At 31.3% G+C, this 20,368-nt stretch overlaps 1 protein-coding gene across 1 annotated transcript in view; it reads right to left on the minus strand.

The window, feature by feature from the left end:
* Positions 1–20,368, minus strand: part of LOC148626512 (cAMP-dependent protein kinase catalytic subunit 3-like) — a 45,982-nt gene that overhangs the window by 9,983 nt on the left and 15,631 nt on the right. Inside the window, exons 3-5 of the mRNA XM_088570556.1 lie at positions 15,395–15,658; positions 1,941–2,060; positions 132–227 (exon numbers count right to left, since the gene is read on the minus strand). Coding sequence (XP_088426682.1) covers positions 132–227; positions 1,941–2,060; positions 15,395–15,658 — 480 coding nt within the window. The remainder of the gene's footprint in view (positions 1–131; positions 228–1,940; positions 2,061–15,394; positions 15,659–20,368) is intronic.

The following is a 20,368-nucleotide window of genomic DNA, read 5'->3' on the forward strand; positions in this document are numbered from 1 at the left end:
TTTATTCAAAAGATTTGTAATTCTTGAAAAAAAAAAAATTTGTAGTGCCTACTTTCTGCCTTAAAAAGGGAGTCTTCTACAAGTTCAAAGCACTTGTTGATGCTCGTAACATTTTCTTAAATAATACATACTTAGCTACTGGGTCTAGATGCCTAGGCCATTCTATTTTGCCTTCTAAAATCTTTTCATATATTTTGAATGTATTTTCATCAAAGAATGGAGGATACCTGAAAAATACAACTAAAAAATGCAACAAAATACATACATGTAGAGCACAAAGGCCATTCAAAGTTTATTTCTTAGTTGTCATGTCTTTTTTCATCAAAACCAACGTGGGAGGAAATTTTTTTTTTTTCCTTTTAAATTGCCCTAAAAAAGTGTTGAGGGTACATTTTGCATTGTTCACTGCCAGCAAAATGAAAGGGTGTGATTTATTTATTTATTGATATGGCAATAAAAATGTATATAGAGGCACCCAAAAGTTAAATGAGAGAAGGCTGAAACCCAAAATATTTCAGTTGGCCTAAAACTGCTAGTGTCTCAAGTATTCTCACTTAATCCTATTTATTTTTACATCATGAAGCCTGATGCTACATTAATTGTCTCCTCAAGAAGAAATTTTATTATCTAATCACATTTCAAAGATTACTTTCTATTATTGACTGTCAATTATCAGCAGTCTGTAAAAATAGCAGTGTGGAAATCCAAAAATATACAGTAAACAATGTCTTATGACACATTCTAGTAAAATGTTGTGTAACTCATAAAATTGCAAAAATGAAACAAGAAAAAAAAATTGTCTTTTTAACTGTGATGTAAATGGCATATTTTTCCATCTGTTGAAATTGCATTTTGTTTAATATAATTTATACCTACAAATGGACTTCTTAACCAAAACAAAGCAATTAACTTCATCAAAGGAACAATACAAAAAATGTATAAGGATAAAAATTAGTGATCTCCCTTAATTTCAATATGGCATCTTGCATCTAAAAATTATAGTATCACATTTGTATTTTCCCTAAGGGATCTTCTTTTAGGATAGCATCCTGGTAAAAAATATAGCATCACGGCAATGTGATGCTATACGGCCGTTGGGAGATCACTGAGTAAACATTATGTTTTTTGATTAAAATTTTAAGTACATGTATCTACCTTCTAAGTACATTGTACATGTATCTGCCATGTACCTAATTTGTCTTTTATCTTGCTTATACAAGATGTTATGTTTTACAAATATCTTATCTCATTTTAGTGCAAGAAAAACAAGTTCTGATTACATGTAGTTATGGGAAGAACTAGGTCATTGTTATTGGTATAAACAAATTTACTCAGATGTTTATTTTTTCTATCCTCAGCATCTTAAATAATCAACAAACAGGACCAAACAGTGCATAGTAATGCAGAGAGAATCAAATCAGAATTTGATAATATTTTGAGCCTTGGCAAAATAAACAGGTACTTCACAGAAAGTGGATGTTTTCATCTTAATGATTAATAGAATATATTTGTAATAAGACAAGCATAAATACATAATCTAAACATACATGTAATACATGTAATGTTTTAGTAAGTGATAAAACAGAAAGCATATGCAGAAATTATTCAGGATGCTTATCAAACAACAGCATGGAAAAAAAAACTTTGTTTGGTGAAGGTCTACTTCCCAGTACAGTATTTTTGGGTGGTATGCCTTTATAAGCTTTAGCTGAAATGTTATGTAATTCCATATAATATATACTTGCATGGAGGGTTCCCTTTCCAATTCTTGACTATTATGAATGTATCAATTTAATTGCATTTCAGTATATGTTCCATGATATTGGCATTAGGGGTATTACCCTCCCCTCACATACTTGGAGGGGAAAAAAGAAGTATGATCCCCTGTATTTTTATAAAGAGCATATAGCTACAATCACCCAGTACAAAGAGTTACCTACCCTACAAGCATTTCATATATCAGTATGCCTAATGACCACCAGTCTACTGCTTTATTATGTCCCCTGGATTGAATGATTTCTGGTGCTAAGTATTCTGGTGTGCCACATAACGTCCATGTTCTGAAAAAGAAAAAAAATTACCAAAACGATAATTCACACTGGCTCAAGATTTTCCAGGTCTATTGATCCATTTGTCTGGACTGTTAATATTCCTGCAAAACTGACATCTTTAGAAAAATGGGTTCATTCAAATGCCTTGTACAAACTTCCTGTTATCTATAGTGATACACCAAAACAATAATGTTACCCTTCAGTGACAGATAAAATATTTTTGAGTCAGATAGAATGAAAATGCATTATATAATAGATGAATTTGTACTCTTTTGAAATTAAATCTGTAATGAGATTTTGTTTTTGATAGTCATGTATTCTCAGTAATGAATTTAATAAGGACGTGCATGTGAATTTACTGTAAGGTTAAGGATTGACAAGGTGAGTCAAAGGTACATTTAGATCTATGAATAATGGCATAGCTTGCTGTTTCTTTTTCTTATTACAAACACGTTATGGCAATAGGATATTATATAGCAATTAAGTTGACTCAGAATTATTATTCAAAAACACAAATATCATTTACTACTGTAACCACTATAAAGTACTAATAAATCTTGACCTTTGCACTTTGACATCAAGCAAAGGGATAGACAATTAAGTTGACTCAGAATAATTATTCAAAAGACATCAATATCAAGTACTATTGTAACCACTATGAAGTTTTAACAAAGTGTTGAGTGAGTAACCTTGACCTTTGCACTATGACCTTAAAAATCATTAGGATTCTGGATATAAGGAATTTACAGGTAGTACCTGGTATGTACAAAACTTTGTCAAAATTAAGGAATGTGGATCTTGCCATAGAGAGAGGAAAAATAACTTATCAAGAAATGGGTTTTTCCCCAGAAAATCGTAGTATAAATACACTAGTTATATTCTCAAAAGTTTAATCACAGACTGGGATTAAAACATCACATGTATATTGAATCACTCAGTCAGAATGGAAGAATTTCATGCACATTTCAACTGACTAGGACCACCTGGACGATATTCTCTTTCATCACAATACAAAATGAGTTGATGCACCATTGCCCACTGCTACATAATCTGAGTTTGTTTTCACTTAACCAATACACTTTGTAGCACTCATTGCTAAAACTAACAATTAACTATTGGCAAAGTCATCAACCACATCTTGAATTGGGTACAGAGGCTATAAATAGTAACTCTTAAGACATTATTAAATCATCAATCTAATCGTTGATGATATAACAGTATGGGCTTCTTTCATCTTCAATAACTCTCCCTAAATATCAAAAGGAACACAGTAACTTATTGCAATTGTGGAAACAATGACAATAAAACATACATATTTTTTTTACCCAACTTACACCTCTGCAAAGCAACTATTTTAGCTGAGGAAGTTCACAACAATCAAAGATACAAAAGCAATTAGTAATTTCATAAATAGAATTAATTGTTGTTCATGACTATTCCGCTACGAAAGAATCATTATTCATTAATAAAAAGTAGGTACCACTGTTTTTGTTTTAGTAGGCAATCTACGCAATCAGATTTCAAAATAAAAAATTACGAAACAACGATCCAAAATATGTATGTAAAAACTTCCTAGAACACCTTCTCTACGCCTGTATTAAGTACCATTCTGTAGAAGAATCAGGCAATGAGTAACACATCATTTTTCTCAATTTGGTCTTTTTTCCTAAAACATTCAAATACATCTAAAAAACAACTGAAAAGCTTTTTCAATTTATCCTGAAGCATTGGTGACATAGATATTTTTTGACTGCTTATATAAGGAAAAAGTTTGGGAAAATTTTCCTGCCATTTATCCATAGTGCATTTCAACTAAATTTCACCTATCAATATCTTAAAAAAGCAAACTTTATAAACACTTTGACAGTAAAAGTTTAAGTACTTAAAAGTTCAAGCAAAACCTTTTCACTTCTGTATGTCATTTGTGACTATTTTGAGCCATTCATGTTCCAGAATCCCAGATACATTTATAGGATAGCACTATAAGGCTACCTCACTATTATCAAATACTTCACAATTTTACAAACAAAATATAACCACCCCAAGTTTGCATACATTTTTGAATACATACACATTTTGTACATGTAAATACAACTACAAAAGAAATAGGTTTGTTCCTTCACAATATTCAATGGTCATTTTTTTATTTATATGTATTCAAAAATCAAGAGGTAACTTCATGAAATGAAGTACACCCAGTACCCCACCATTAAATATTCTGTCAGGAAGTAAACAGGAAGTAGATATGGTTTAAGCCTCAGGCAAGGGGAGGCACAGTAACAGGTCATACATCAAATATATAAACATTTCATCTGGGCATGAACAGAGGGACAGAGTAAATGATTGTGGTATAAATAAAGGATCAACTATGTGTTAGCAGATTTTTTTTTAATAGGAAATAATTTGCAGATCTTATACATACAGTCGGAACTTTTTAAGAAAATATGAATTTTGTTGAGAAGTTGAACTCATTAAAGAAATTACCAAACTTATAGGCATAAACTCGGGCAATAGTGAAAATGAGGGATGTCCATATAACAAATGGTAATATCAAGGCAAAAACCAGAAAGTTGGAAATAACCACAATGGTCTGGACTGGACTTGTCTATGACGGAAATCAATGGTGGGTTGAACCAGGTTTATAGTGCGCCAAACCTCACACTATCATTACAGTTAATTGGTCCACGGAAATCAACAAAAAAATTTGGTATCCCACCAAATAAAAGTACATTTACAGTGCATCATCAATTATAAAATTTATCATTGCGCAGAATGTAAACAAATTGTACCTGTATGCATGTGTTGTTTTAGTTAAAACGAGATAAATTGACAAATATGATTCTACCACAGACAAACTAATCCCTACTGTTAAAACCATTAGATGATTAGTGTTGGCATCAAGACAAGACATCCTCGTTAGATGTGCAACTTTTACAATTTGTAAGGTCGGTAGGTACTGCACCCCTAATTAACAAAGAGATAGACAAGATTATTGAGGGGGGGATGTTCTGGTAGTCGGTTGAAATCACTTCACTGATTCAATGGTTAGTAATAATATCAAAATAAGAAAAAGGAAATTAGACTGAACAACACAAAAGACCTCTATTCAATTTTTTTTGTATACTGTATTTATGTCATATAGTCTAGATTTTCATTGGAGAGTGATGTTTTGGCAGAGGAATACACAACTGATTTCAGCTTTGACCTTCATTACTGGGTCAGTGTCAAAGTAGAATAAAAAGTCTTTTCAGTTGGTATATTTATTGTATGTGAAGTTTTTTTTAGATGTCTTGGAAATAGGTTGAATTCATCTCAATGACTTCATCCTTGACCTTCATTATTTGGTCATTATCAAAGATAAAAAGGACTGAATGACCTAGAAAAAGTTTTCTCTATTTGTATATATATCTATTGTATGGGTGAGTTTTTTCATAGGAAGTTGTCCATATAATACAAAAGTTATAGGTTGAATTCACCTGAATGACTTTAGCTTAAATATTATTTGTTTGGATTTTAAAAGGAAAACAAAGATAGACCTTATAGAAGAAAACAAACCCAATACATGCATGTCTGGACCCTTGTCAATGTCAAATAATTTTCAGCAAATGAGTGTCTTCAATATGTATATAAACACTAAACAAGTTAAAACAATATAGTGTGAGTTACAAATTTCCAAAAATAATATACTGTGATAGCATATTATACAGCTGAAAAAAAGGTTAAGTTCAATATGCCAAAAAATGTAGGAAAAAACTAATCAAATTTCTCGATAATAGGAGGTGCACATTTTCAACGTGTGTATCCTCATAGAGCATAGTCTAAATAACAATGATTACTTTACACTAAGTAGGTACCCCTAAACATGACGGGCGGGTACTAGACCTGTTTCAATCTATGATCTTACATCACCTACATGTACCCTGGTACTTTTTATTGCCAATCTAAGATTTTTTATGGATATGAATTGGCAATGGGGGAATTAACCTCATATAATTCTGCCTTGACCCTCTTAGTTCCAGTGTTTCAAATTGAACACAAACAAGACAAATAGACATCTTCAGATCAATCAGTTTATTTGTCTTTAGCTTACATCTGTGAGAAATTGAGATTAAAGCATTATTTCATTATGTGAGAGTCATGTAGGTAAAAAGAGTAGGATTTTACTACAAACATTTTTATGAAACTTCCAAAATAGGAACATGAGAACAACTATAGTGGCCTAGGCACTACAGACAGATGCAAGCTTGAACAAAAGTTGATTTGTTCCCACATTATCATAAACATAGCAATTGGAATCACCTTTAACTTGAGATTGTTAAGACATAAGTACTTTAAAAGTTAAAGCACTGCAGCCTTGTTCTTAAAAGAAGCTGTATTATAGAAAAAAAGTTACCATACATTAACATATAATAATTATCTACTACATACTTTTTTATTAAGTGTCAGTCCCTGTAAAAATCAGACAGTACATGTAGGTGAAACATGGTATGAAAAAAAAAAACAAGATTTTCCATATCATGCTAGACCAGTAAGTTACAATTTCATTGAAATGCATTGAAAATGAACATTTCAAGGGCAGATATCTCTGTCAAAGACCTCATTTTTCTAAGATTCTGTTGACAAAATTCTGAGCAAAGCCAGTGATGCAGAAATCAAATAATGGTCTTTTAAATAGAGAAAACATCCTTAAGTGATATTTTATTATCAGATCGGTGGGGTTTTGACATGCATGTTTCTGATTTTTCTCATTTTGCCTGATTCTTACGAACACTTACACTGAATGTTTATATAATTGTCACCTTCTTTTGATGCTCTCAGCAGTAACAGAAATCCATGATAGAGAAGATAATATTTATTCTGTCTGAATGGCAAATTATTAAGGTTCACCTTAACTTTAAAGCCAGTGAAAGTTATCAAAACAAACAGCTGATAATGGCCTATTTTGTATCAAAAGAAGATCTTTTATCCTCCTCTCAAATATATGTTTATGTATTATAGTTCAGAGAAGGAAAGATCAGACCTTTGGAAATAGGTTATAGAAATGTATTGTCTTAACTGAGCAAATCAGTAGAGAAAGACGGCTATTGTGAAAGTACTATTGGTCATGGGGTACCAATTTTCGTGGTTTTCATGGGTAGGCCAAACCAGGTAGTTTAGTTCCCAACGAAAAAGAGATTTCCATTAATAAATCTCATAACCATGAAATCAAGAATCCATCAACTTGTATTTCTTACCTAATCCACGAAAATCGGTACCCATAAATTTAAGTACTTTCACATCTTGCACAATAAATGTTGTAAAACTCAACAATAAAATGCTGCTCAAAAGGTTTTTTCAACATCCTTAACTACAAATTGAGTCTTGGATGGACTGACTTCAAAATTCTCAAATATCCCCTACAATAGATCGCACTATGATGATTAAGGGTATGATGTTAACATTTTATGAATCTTGTCCTTTCAGGTCAGACGATGAAAATGGTACAAAAATTGTATATATTTTTTAAAATTAGTTTTCAGATTTTGCAAATCTTCATAACTGAAAAACTACAGTGGCCTAGGCTGAACTCCTCAAAAAATTACAATTACTGTAAAAGTACTTATATTTGTGGGTATCAATTTTTGTGGTTTAGGGGAAAAGCACAAGTTCATGGATTCTTGAATTCATGGTTTTGATGATCCTGTCATACAATTTAAAATAAATAATCCTTTATGTTGGGAATCAAATTTCATGGTTTACCTTACCCACAAAAGCCACTGGTACCCCCAAACAATAGTACATTTACAGTATATATATGCAGTACTAGTACTTTTTTTATCTATTACAGGGAAATCAAAATTCAGTAGGAATGAACTATACACACTGTGCTCCAATTCTTTTTACAAGCTATGAAGAGTATGTTTTGCCAATAAGCATTGAGAAACTAAAATTTATGAAGAGAAGGCTTTTACAATTTGCCAAATAAAAAAAAAAGATTTAACATTGATTAGATTCAATGGGGTTTTGAAATTTTATATTATGCAAAACATAATCAAAGGTCAGAAAATGAATTTCAACAATAGCATATTTTATCCTTTTAGTGCCAGATAAATTCTGGTCTATTGACTACCACGTTGTAACCTTAAACAGACATATATATTTATTGGTCACTAAAGCTTTATCATTTACACAACATTACGCGATCACTTCTAGTTCATTTGGCAAGTTGGTAAGTTTAATTCCAATGACTAATGCAACTGAATGGCTAATTAAACATTGAATAACATTGAATAAAAGAACAGTTAAGTTTAAATTCAACAGATTGCATGATTGTAGGCAATACAAAAGAACTGACAAAAAGTTTAAAGTCTATTTCGACATTATATGTACATTTGTATACTGGTACATATGCCAGTAACACTAAATGTCCTCCAATGATAAAATCACGCAATTGTGCAACCTTGGAATAAACTGTTTTTTTTTCTCTCTTTAAACATTATAATCTATTTTGAATTAAATAGTCTTGAAAAAGCTATTAGCTTCTCATATGAGTTGTCCTTGAATAAATCCTTGAAGAGGAAATTGGAAGATGATTGATTTACCTCCATTAAACTCTGCAAAATTATAACATAAACAAAGGATGTTTAAGGAGGAGAATAAGCATTTTAGGATTTAACCACTGTACAAACAATGATGACACCCAAGACATGAAAACAGAGACTGCTTAATAACAGAGAAACCAAATAAACCACACACACACACACAACGAGAAAGAAGCAAATTACCACCTAAACTTCATTTGACTTGAAAGAGCAAAATTTTAAGTTTTAAAACAGTTGCTCATTTGCTTTTGTTACTTTGTATGTATGATTTTATAACAAATAAAAAATAAAATCCTCCCACCCATCCCATTATTTCAGTTGCTGGTGGATGAGAATCTACAAATTAACTTGATGTAGCCTTAGATTTTGAAAATTAAAAAGTCAAAGACTTATAACATGATGTTTAAATCAGAGGGTAAAAAGAAAAAATATGTTTTTAGGTTCTTTTTCATTTTTCAGCACCTCAGTATAAATAATAGACAGTCCAGAACCTCAGTAAAAGAGTTCTTTCCAATGATTACATACATGTCATGAACCCAGATCCTCTATAATTTGAACTCTTGTTGTACCAATTTACTCTCAGAAACTAGCAAACATGCATCTTTTAAGCATGAAATCTTCACTAATGCTAAATCCTGCATGTACATGTAACCATGATATCAAAAACAACCAGTATATATAATCATACAAAAACATTTCAAGGACTGAGAAAGTGATTAGTAGACCACTGTTATCTGTTTTAGACGGTCTTACATGTAATGCAGATAGCATTGACATTTACATGTTTTCATCCAAATACTTGTCAAAACAAAGTTTCATGCATATAGTTTTACCAATTATAGTACATTATACTGTGTTTGTTTTTGTGTGAAATATACATTGTATTCAAGGGCAAGTGTTATCAAATCATTATTCTTAATTTCAGAGCTAAAGACACAAAGACAGAATGACATAAACGGAGATTATAACAGCAATTGACTAAAATTAAAACTAAAATAGAAGACTAAATCTTTAACCAATGTCTAAAACCAGGGTTCAACACTAACAGTGGTCCGGTAGTCCTGTGCCTACCTAATTTGAGAGAGGACTACCTTGTAAATTTTAACTGGTAGTCCTATGGGCTACTTAAGTTTATTCTTAAAATTTTACTAGTCCTAAGGACAGGACCGCACAATTATTTTAAGGACTAATTTATTAATCTACCAAACAGTCCTGTGGGGTACCTAGCAAGAAAAACTAGTGTCAAACCCTGAAAACCGACTGAAGAGAAGTGAATGTATATTTCTATGATGATTAAGAGATTTTAAAAAGGGGGTTCTAGGCTATCATTTGCTCATTTTTTGTACAATTTTGCACAAGAAATTAAAATAAACAATTTCTTCTAAGTTAAGTGCTTCCAAACCCCAGACCCCCTCTTCTTGGATCCACCACTGATCTTCCCCTTCACATCCGTTATGCACTGTAAGTATTATACATCAGAAAAAGCATTGAGTTACAGCAGTATTTCATTTGCTTTTCATCAATTTATGAATTCCAATTATTTCAACTTCCTCCTTTTGATTTCTCATATAGAACATTATCAATGGACAGTAATATATTTAATCACTTGATAAAAACGCAATATTTTGACTACTCAAAATCTGAGAGTTTATAAATCAGATATATCTACCAGTCAAATAACAGCATTTAAACATGTGTTAATTCATTCCTTATCAAATTCCATTTACTTTTTCTGTGCTTATTCAAATACATTTTTGTTCAATTCTAATGTGTGTCTTATTGATATCAGATAAAATATATTACACTTGTCTGTCAATGAAAATAAATAACTCTTTATACTCTTTCACTTCAAAAATCACCTTGTTGAAGACTCATTCAATGCTAGGGGAAGTAGAAAAATATGAGCGAAGTAGTTGCATAGAACATTTGGTGGTTTGAGAGAAGGGGCAATAATGAACAGGGTACTTTTATGATATAGGAAGGCAAGGGAACAATTTAACAATTGGAATACCTGTACATGTATGACTGCTAATTAGGTGTGATGTTTTTTTTTTTAAATGTATTGGGAGAATATCACAAATTTTTCCTGATAAGGATCTCAAGTTGAAAAACTGACGAAAAACATGCCCAGAAAAACAAACAAAAGCACAAACTGAAGGACCAACTGTAAGCTGATATGCCCAAGACCTTAATGGGATATAAGATCTGATAAAATTCAAAACATTGAAAATTACATAAAATATATAAATTTAGAAAGATATTTATTTTCAATCTTTAGACTTAAAAAAAAACTAATATGCTAAAGTCTTAATGGGATATAAAATCTGATAAAACTCAAAACGTAGAAAATTACATAAAATATATAATTTAGAAAGTCATTTTAATTCAATCTTAAAAAAATCATTGCATAATATTTCCAAAAAGTATTGTAGCACTATCTGAAACCATGAACAAATTAACCTTTAACCCAGGTCAGCCAATTCTTTACTGACACAATTTAAATCTTTTCAAAGGATATAAACCATTCATTAAGGTTAAACACAAAAGATATCATTCCTGTTATAACAAAAGAGATTCAAACCTTGGAACAAAATGGTCATTGTTTAATTAATAATCAGATTACCAGGTTTTAAGTTAGTAGTCTTTCTAAACATCATACAGTGGGTAATTCATGCATGTCAAATATTCACTGAATTCATTTTAATTTCTCATTCAGAAACAATTACAGACTACATAATGAGTCTTAATGTGTCATTTGGTTGTTGCACCTTTGTAAATAAAATTTAGACAAGGATTATTAAAAATACCCTTAGGAATATTCATACAAAGTTTGGTTACAATCTGTTGAGTAGTTTCAGAGGAGATAATAGCTTCCAAGCCAATAAATCCTATATGAAATTCTTTTCAGATTAAGGGTAGGGGCTTGTTGTCTGAAGTTTACACAGCAGACTGAATTTATGTGTGAAATTGGCATTTTGAAAGAGTTGTCCTTCTTGATGTGGTTTGATTTAATTGAATTTTTAGTGGATGAAGAATTAAGTGAAAATATAGTGTATGTAGATCAACAAAGCATCGTTTGTTTAATGGGTTTTTTCTACAATGTCAATCACCTCTAGAATAGTAGTGCCTGAAGTTCAAATGGACTTGTACTTAACATAAAACCTCGATTTGGATTGGTTCCAATCTTGTCTTGTAGAATCTATAAAGTTATTAATTCCAGACAATAATTCTAATAATATTGGTATTGAAATTACAAAGCAGGTTTTTTGGGCATTTATTTTTACCACACAACCCAATACCTGGAGTCTTGTGAATTTTTAAAGAGTCAAAGATTCAGAAACTGTATGGAATTCTGGGATTGCTATTGTTCATAATGTCCCTGATTGGTTAAGACATACTTTACCAGTTACCCTGTTTAGCAGGGCTGAAGTTGAATTACTGAATTGTACCATTGAATTATATTCTACATGTATCTGCCTATATATGCTTAATCAGGTTTCCCATATATCCAGTGATCTTAGGAGATAAAAATTATATAGAATGCACTGTAGATTTCAAAATTAAGGGAGATAACTCTGTAAATGACATTCAAATATAACAGAATCTATTGGATTCTCATTGTTGATTATCTCCTAAGAGCAGATAGATTTGAATGAATAATTACACATTTCATAGTATAGACCCATAAAACAACTTAATTTCAAAAATAAAAATATGTAGCCTTTTTGTGGTGTATCACATTTTTCACATTTTGCATGATTCTTACAAAGACAGCTACTTAAAAAATTTAAGGAAATGTACTACAAATGCATTTTTGTTTAAATCACAATTTGTTTTTAGTCCTTAAAAGCAACAAACCCTTTCAGCTAGGTTTTAGTTTTTACAGTTCTAAATGTAACATAAGTTTAAAAGCTTGATACATGATTCAAACAAAATTTTCTAAAAATAAGATTCAATTAACTGAAATTTGTGATTCTAACATTTCAAAATACAGTCTAGGAACTCTAATTTAAAGTACTTCCTATACCAGTTGCACTTAAAATAAATTAAAAGCTATATATTTTTACAGGTGTTTAACTATGTCAAGTTTACACAGCTTAAACTTAATACAGTTCCGCTGTTAGAAGCATGTCCTACATTTGTACATGGAGAATGTATCAAATCCTAATGAAAGCATTCCTTAAAAGCTTCTATTATGAAATTAAGCTATTGTAACTAAACATGTACTGTATATGTTTTAATTTTCGTGGATTCTTTTAAGGGAATATATTCATGGGTGTCAATTTTCGCAGTTTCATAAAATGATTACAGTTATAAAGTGTTAAAAATTGATTTCAGGGGTACTATTTTTTGCACTTTTACGTCCATCACAAAAAAAAAACAACAAAAAAACGATATTTAGAACACCTCAGAAATTAATATGCTTACAGTATATATGAAGACCAAAAAATAAAATGTAAAATTTGAAACAGTGAATATCTGAAAATAGTACTTAATTGAACAAACAGCATAAAATTATGAAAATATTACTCATAAAAGGTTCCATTATGAGCAATATCATGACCATGATGTTGTACTGGTATCTATACATGTTCAGGTTTAAAATACACAGTATAAACTTTCAAATTTCCAAAAAAATGAAAGTTTTCACAAAATGCATAAAATTGACAACACTCTATTAAAGGATATGAGGTCAAAAACTAACTTGTTTCCAATGCAACCAGCAAGAAAAAAATAGGGTAGGCAGGTAGGGAAATTGTTTTATTTCTCAAAAACAATTTCATGTTACATAACCATCTAGACTTGATTGATGCTTGAACCAAAATGGCCATAAAATGTTGAAGGTAGACAGCAAAAATAGGGTAAGTAAAGAAGCAGGAAACCGACATCCTTTTTTTTTTCCTGACCGAAACCTAGACTATTTTTTATCCGAAAACTTCTTTTTGAGTTATTTAAGTACTTAAATAGTCAGTTCAAGGTCAATTCTATATTCCCACAAAGTCTGACATCCTGCTTTTTTATTGTATGTTCATATCTGCCACTTAGCCTTGAGAAATAAGTACACCTTTCCATATAAAGACATGCTTTTCAAATTTAAACCAGTAATAAAAATTTTAAAAGTAGAAGTTATTGTAAGAATCATGCAAAGCCTCAATGTAGTGATTCATTCAAAAAAGGATCACATATTTTAATTTTTGACAAGAGTTAGCTTTAGGCAGTTTAATTATATATTGAAATTGACAATGACTTTTCATAAGAAAGTATAAAAAGTTATTTGCAGGGAAATTTGAAATAGATTAGGTTGATAAAATGTGAGTTATCTCCCTTTAAAAGAAAAAATCACAATGCCTTCTATTTATGTTTTTTCAGCACCTAGAAGACAAATTATGAACATTATATGATATTTTGCATAACCTTCAATACTCTGAACTTTCTGAAGCATTCTAAACAACAAAATAGAGAATAATAATTTCAATTTTGATACTCTCAATATCATGTTGAATATCTCAGCAAACGTGTAAGGCAAGTTGAGATGTTCCAAATGATACATGTACATGTATTGTCAGTATCAAAATCACAAGTATCCATCATTCTGTTTATCAGTAATCTAAAAATAGCATTTTGATCCTTTAAGCAAAAATCTACCAGTAGTAGTGCAACTTTTAATTGTTGGTGTGTGATGTCATTTCCATTTGAAACTCTAAAGGCTTAATGACGTCACAATCACTCCAAATGTTCTGACTGTTACTTTTGAATATTTTGTCATGTACCAGAGGTAGAAAAATATCTGTAAACAAGATCAAAAGAAAAAAGGTACAGATTACTGATAATTAAATTGTTAAACCCATAGATTATCATTCCTGCATGATTCTTAGATGGATAGCAGCTTGAGATTTATGTGTTATCCAGTTTATTAACAAATATTGCAGGACAGTGTCCTACTAACTGTTTACTTACACAATCAAGTTTTGTTTTTATATGGTACTTTTCCTCATATCTCTTACTATTTAACAACCCAGCCAGGGTCCTATACTAAGATCAACCCTATAGCCTGACTGGTTGGTAAAATTTAGAGAAGACTAGTAAAAGCATCAATAGCAGTCGCCCAATTGAGCTACTGTGAAAGTATTTATATTTGTGGGTATCAATTTTCGTGGTTTAGGGGAAAAACACAAGTTAATGGATTCTTGAATTTGTGGTTTTGATGATCCTGTCATGCAATTCAAGTAAATAATCCTTTTTGTTGAGAATCAAATTTCGTGGTTTACCTTACCCACGAAATCTACGAAAATTGGTACCCCACGAACAATAGTGCTTTCACAGTAATAAATAATCCAATAAAATTGCTTTATCATCCACCTTCAGGATAATGAATTTAATCAGTCATTTAAAAATTGCATAGGATCAATAGCTTATTTCTTGAAAATTGTCTTCTAATTCTTTTCATTAAATTTTTAATACAATATCAAACAACAGATTCTAAACCAGTAAATTGAAATCCTAGTTTGATCATAACATTTTTAGGATTGTGCTTTTGGCTAAGAAGTATGTATGCATCATTGTAAACTCAGGAAAGGAACCAGCACTCTCTTATTTGGTCTACATTCAATCTGATAAAAATACAGTCTGACAAGAGCTTTTGTGAAGAAATTTATTTTTAATTCGATTGGTTTTCATTTGTATTAGAATGAGATATAAAATTAGTACATTTTTTTTATATGTTGCATGAAGAAAAACATGTATATCAAATCCTGAACTCACCTGTCTTCCAATTTCTTTGCAAATCCAAAATCTGTGATTTTCAAATGTCCTTCCCTATCCAGAAGTAAATTTTCTGGTTTCAGGTCCCTATACACAATGTTTTTGGCATGTAAATAGTCTAATGCACACACAATTTCACATGCGTAAAAGTTTGACCATGAATTATTGAATCGGCCATAATTCCTGAGATATGAAAACAGCTCACCACCCGGAACAAATTCCAAAAGCATGTAGAGATATGTTTCATCATGGTATGCCCACATCCTGAAAGAGAAAAAGATCAAACATAAACAAAGGAGGCAAGAAAACAATTGCCCATAGGTAAATGGACCATTCAGAAACTGACAATGGCATTCTGGGATTGCAATTTTTGATTATGACATTCCTCGTTGGTTACATATATAAGTGTGCTGCAATGATGCAATGTTGAATACGAGGTAAGAAGTTGAATTTCTAAGTAAGTCTATTGTTTTGGAAAAAAATGATGCACAATTATCAACAAAAATCTTGGAGCTTTCTAGCAGGGACAGAAATAATTACATGTATAATATTGTTCAAAGTTCTATTTAAAATATTTTCTGATTTTTACCCTAAAGTAAGACTGTCCTCTTTATGGCACTGTATTGACACAGCAACTCACAGACAAATCATAACAATATAAAATTGAAGCTGTCTGTAGTTCTTGTCATCTTTCTTATCAGGTGGAATGCATCCATTTAGCTAATAAGTAAGGTTGGGATAAAGGAGAAATAAATTGACTGGTTACCCTTTCTGTCATGATCTAGCTATTGCAAGAAAAACAATCATCAGAAATAATTTCAACAGAATTCAACTCAACTGTTAGGTTGATTTCTTACTTTCCTGACCTTAATTAGACTATAAAACAAAAAACTAGTCTAGGTTGACAGATTTTTTATTTTTTGATCCAACTGTTACTTTTGTATTGGTATTTTGTACTATAGCTTAGCCATCTTATAAGATTTTAGTTGACAAAAACTTTATACTCATGACTGAGTTCTTTTAAAATTTTCCTATTTATTAGGTGAAGCTGAATTTTAGTTTTAGTATTTTTTTTTATACTTTCATAAAGTACATACAGGTACATGTCACTATATGAACCCAGAAGTAGGAGACCCTTATCACAAAGGCCAGTCACTAACATAGTTTTTACCCTCATCAAGGACAATGACAATCAACTTTAGACTATTGATAATTCAGATTAAGTTGGAGTGCCAAACTTGCATCAGGATATGTTGAGTGTCGGGCCATTCTAAACCTCATGACTGTCAATCAGTGTCTGAATTAATCAATGCAGCTTTCTGTATATATTAAGATAACTCATGAATCACCTGATAAGTTCATATTAGAAGACTTTGCCAGCCTAAAACATTTTTTGATGCCTGACAGTCATATTTATACTTACTGCATTACGCCATGTATATAAATATACAAAGTAATGACTTGTCTCATTAAACATAGCATGCTACAGTCAACACAGATATACATGTACATTAGTACATACACTTATTTATTCCCTACAGATAATTTTTTTTAGAAATTGATAAATTGTTTACTATGAAACTTGTTTTTGAAATTTTATAAAAACTGGGATCAATTTTTATAAAATGAGTTTTTGTAAGTTGCACTAAAATATCCCAATATCTGAATGACCCCCAACACAGAAAAAAAAATCAATTTAACACATCAAGTTATGACAGTCTAAGACTCCATGATCATCCTGGATTTTTTTACAAGACCCTTGATATTCTCAAATCAAACTATAATTGACCGGTTATTACCCTACCTCCAGTGGTTATATCAGGAGGATATTGACACCCTAAAGGTCTTTTAATAATTTATGACCACCCCTTTAGTTCCCATCATGACAAAGCATATTCTATTTTAATTTAAATTCAAATTCAAATTCACATTGTATTATTATACACAGTCTGGCTGCAGTTGAAGGTGGTATACTACATTACCACAGAAGAATATCGCCTGAGATGAAATGGAGGGTCATATCTTATTTTGAGTCTAGCGTTCTAGTACATGTATAGCAGCCACAGCTGTAGGTAGTACAAATGTAAGTGTAATATTGTAATGCAGTGGCAGATCCACAAGGGGTGCAGGTTGGCACTTTTTATTGGAAAATTTGTCATTTTCATGTGTAAAATTGACAAAATATGGCCAATAATGTCCTAGCACCCCCCTTTTTTTGAGGAACCCTGGATAAGTTTTCAAAATGATCTGATACACCATTTTTGAATAGAAAGTGAACAATACCATTTGTCCTTGCACAATTCATTGTTACAATTTGTTGTGTTCATTTGCTTATAAATTTCTTATATTTTTTTTACATTTACAAAATCTATTTTCAACAAATTATGCCTGATCTTTTAGTTTTTTGGTGGAAGTATAAAAAGCAGAGAACAAAACAGAAATTATAAGAAAGATTTTTGGCTTGATTGGATCATACATATCCTTAACGGAAGAATGGTATACACAGAATAATTCATCTTTGTGACCAATGAAAAACATAGTATTTTATATGAATTATAATATGATCCTGCAGGGTGCATTTATATTCAATATTACTATCTATCAGATAACATAATAACACATAAAACATTTGCAACTGAAATTTACTAGAAAACAAGTAATACCTGAAATTCTTATATTATATATATGATAATTGAAAATCTAGTCCCCCATTTTCTATTGCCTTGATAGATGACTTGAGTATGTTAACCACAAAACTTAAGGTAAATTAACTTTTAAAACACTTAAATCTCTGAAAGATAGAGAAATTCATTTATAACATAAAAGGACAAAACTCATTGAAATCTAAAGTACCTTGAAAAAAGAAGGGGAGGGGTGACTAAGTGCTTCCAATGCACATGGAAAAAATCAGGACATCAATAATATCAATCAAACTTCAATGGCTGAGAGGTAAAAACGTTTTACATTATTTAAACAGGCTGTTAATTTTGACATAACTATAATAAATCATGGCTGATTGGAATCATAGCAACCATTGTTCAGTGATTTCTGAGTTTATCTTTTGCCTTCTGTAATATTCCCACATCAATAGGGCAGCTGATCTCTTTAATCACAATGAAAACTCAGACACTGATATTTTTATCAAAATCTGAACAGCTCCTGAAATGTCACAGATTCAGGCCCCGCTTTTTTCATGAATTTTTTTTTAGCATACATGTCACTTAATGAACTGCAATGTTGTTCTGAGATTTAGCACTGAACATAGCAGCATTTAAACATTTTAAGATAAATCACCATCATCCTCCCCCTTTTTATCATGAAACTCTTAACAACTTTCACCTAGCTATATCTAACTAAGTGATATATTACTTCATTTAACAAGACATCTGATCTGATTCACAACTATAGGTACCTAGTAGATGCATATGCAACCAGATACTAACACAATTTTTATCATCAATACTTAATGATTATGATCTTTATCCTTGGAAACTAAGAATGCTATATTGAAATCAATATAGTAAAACCTACCAAAACTGAACCCATAGTCTCTTTTGGAAAGACTTAAAAGCAGGTGTTTGGTTTACAGAGGTTCAAAATAAAGTTAAACTGATACACAGGGACTTCAAAAAGTGTCTTGTTTAGTCAGGCTTTCTGTTTTTTTCTGGGTTTTGTTAGATACTGAATCTTAACCCTGACTTATCCTCTAAGCACTAGCCCCTATAAAATATGTCTTCTGTAATAATTCTCAATTTCATAAACAACAAAAAATTAGCAGTATTAATTCTCATCTCAAGACACACTGTAAGATACTGAGATACTGAAACAAGCTCCCTTTGGAGTGCTCATATATCAATTATATTCCTTTATGCACATCTACATATGATACCTAACCTTCCAATAAAACTTCACTAAAATCTTTTGAGTGGCGTAGTATGAGCTGTGCTTACAAGAAATGTGGAAAGACAAAGACTCAGACAGAAGCAACAATTACTATATACAACCCAAACTTTGTTTGTAGGGCAGTATAAATACTGCAGGACAGCCACTTTCTATCAAATTTAAACCATTGATGCAGCCATTCTTTAGAATAGGCACCATCTGTTGTAACATATATATTTATAGTAACACAATCATTTTGTGTATTCTCATGAGATCAAAGGTAGATCAAACAAACACTCACACCTGGTCAGAATTTACAAAACATATCCATTTCCCTCTGATACAGTGATGATAAATGATTCCATCTATTGACTGGCCTTAGAACTGGTAGACTTGCTAATGGTTCACATACGGACTTAATTAATGGCTTCCTATGTAAAGTTTACTAAATTGGTGAAGTGTGGATGTATCCAAAAAGCGAGCAGTCTGCAAAATGATATCTAAGAATTGTAGTTCAATTTGACTACAAGATAACTGGCTGATTGATTGACTGATTGATAGACAGATTAGTGTCATAATTCAGTTCTTGCTCACTAGATTGACAATGATTGAAAATTTGGAAAAGTCAAATTGATAAAAGATAATAATAATGTGTTTTCAATTAGGCAAGTTAAAAATAACTTCAACTTGCCCTGCCCCATATGGCAACCTTTAGAAAGGAGTTATTTCTAGAATTTATATATATGTAAAAGATAAAAGTGAAGTTAAAATTTATTCTATAAGGTGAATACACATGCCTGTACAAGTCAACATTAACATAAGCAGTGCAGAACTTTTTAACCATTGGAGTGATTCAGGACCATTTGGCTAACATGGAAGGAAAGTCTTTTATTCAAGGCTGAAAAATCAGTATAACCCCGGGATAAGGTAGAGGCCTGCCAAACCTAAAGATGTGTTGGGCTCAATGACCTTAGTGATAACAACCACACAGTCACCCTGCCCCATACATGTACTTTATGAGGGGACACTCCTTCGCCCCACAACACTATAAAATTGGGAAAAATCTTAAATTGCCCCTGCTCAGATTTTTTT

This window comes from Perna viridis, chromosome 2 (assembly GCF_037379345.1).
Source record: "Perna viridis isolate PV_CMFRI_1.1 ecotype Kerala chromosome 2, ASM3737934v1, whole genome shotgun sequence".
Classification (NCBI taxonomy): domain Eukaryota; kingdom Metazoa; phylum Mollusca; class Bivalvia; order Mytilida; family Mytilidae; genus Perna; species Perna viridis.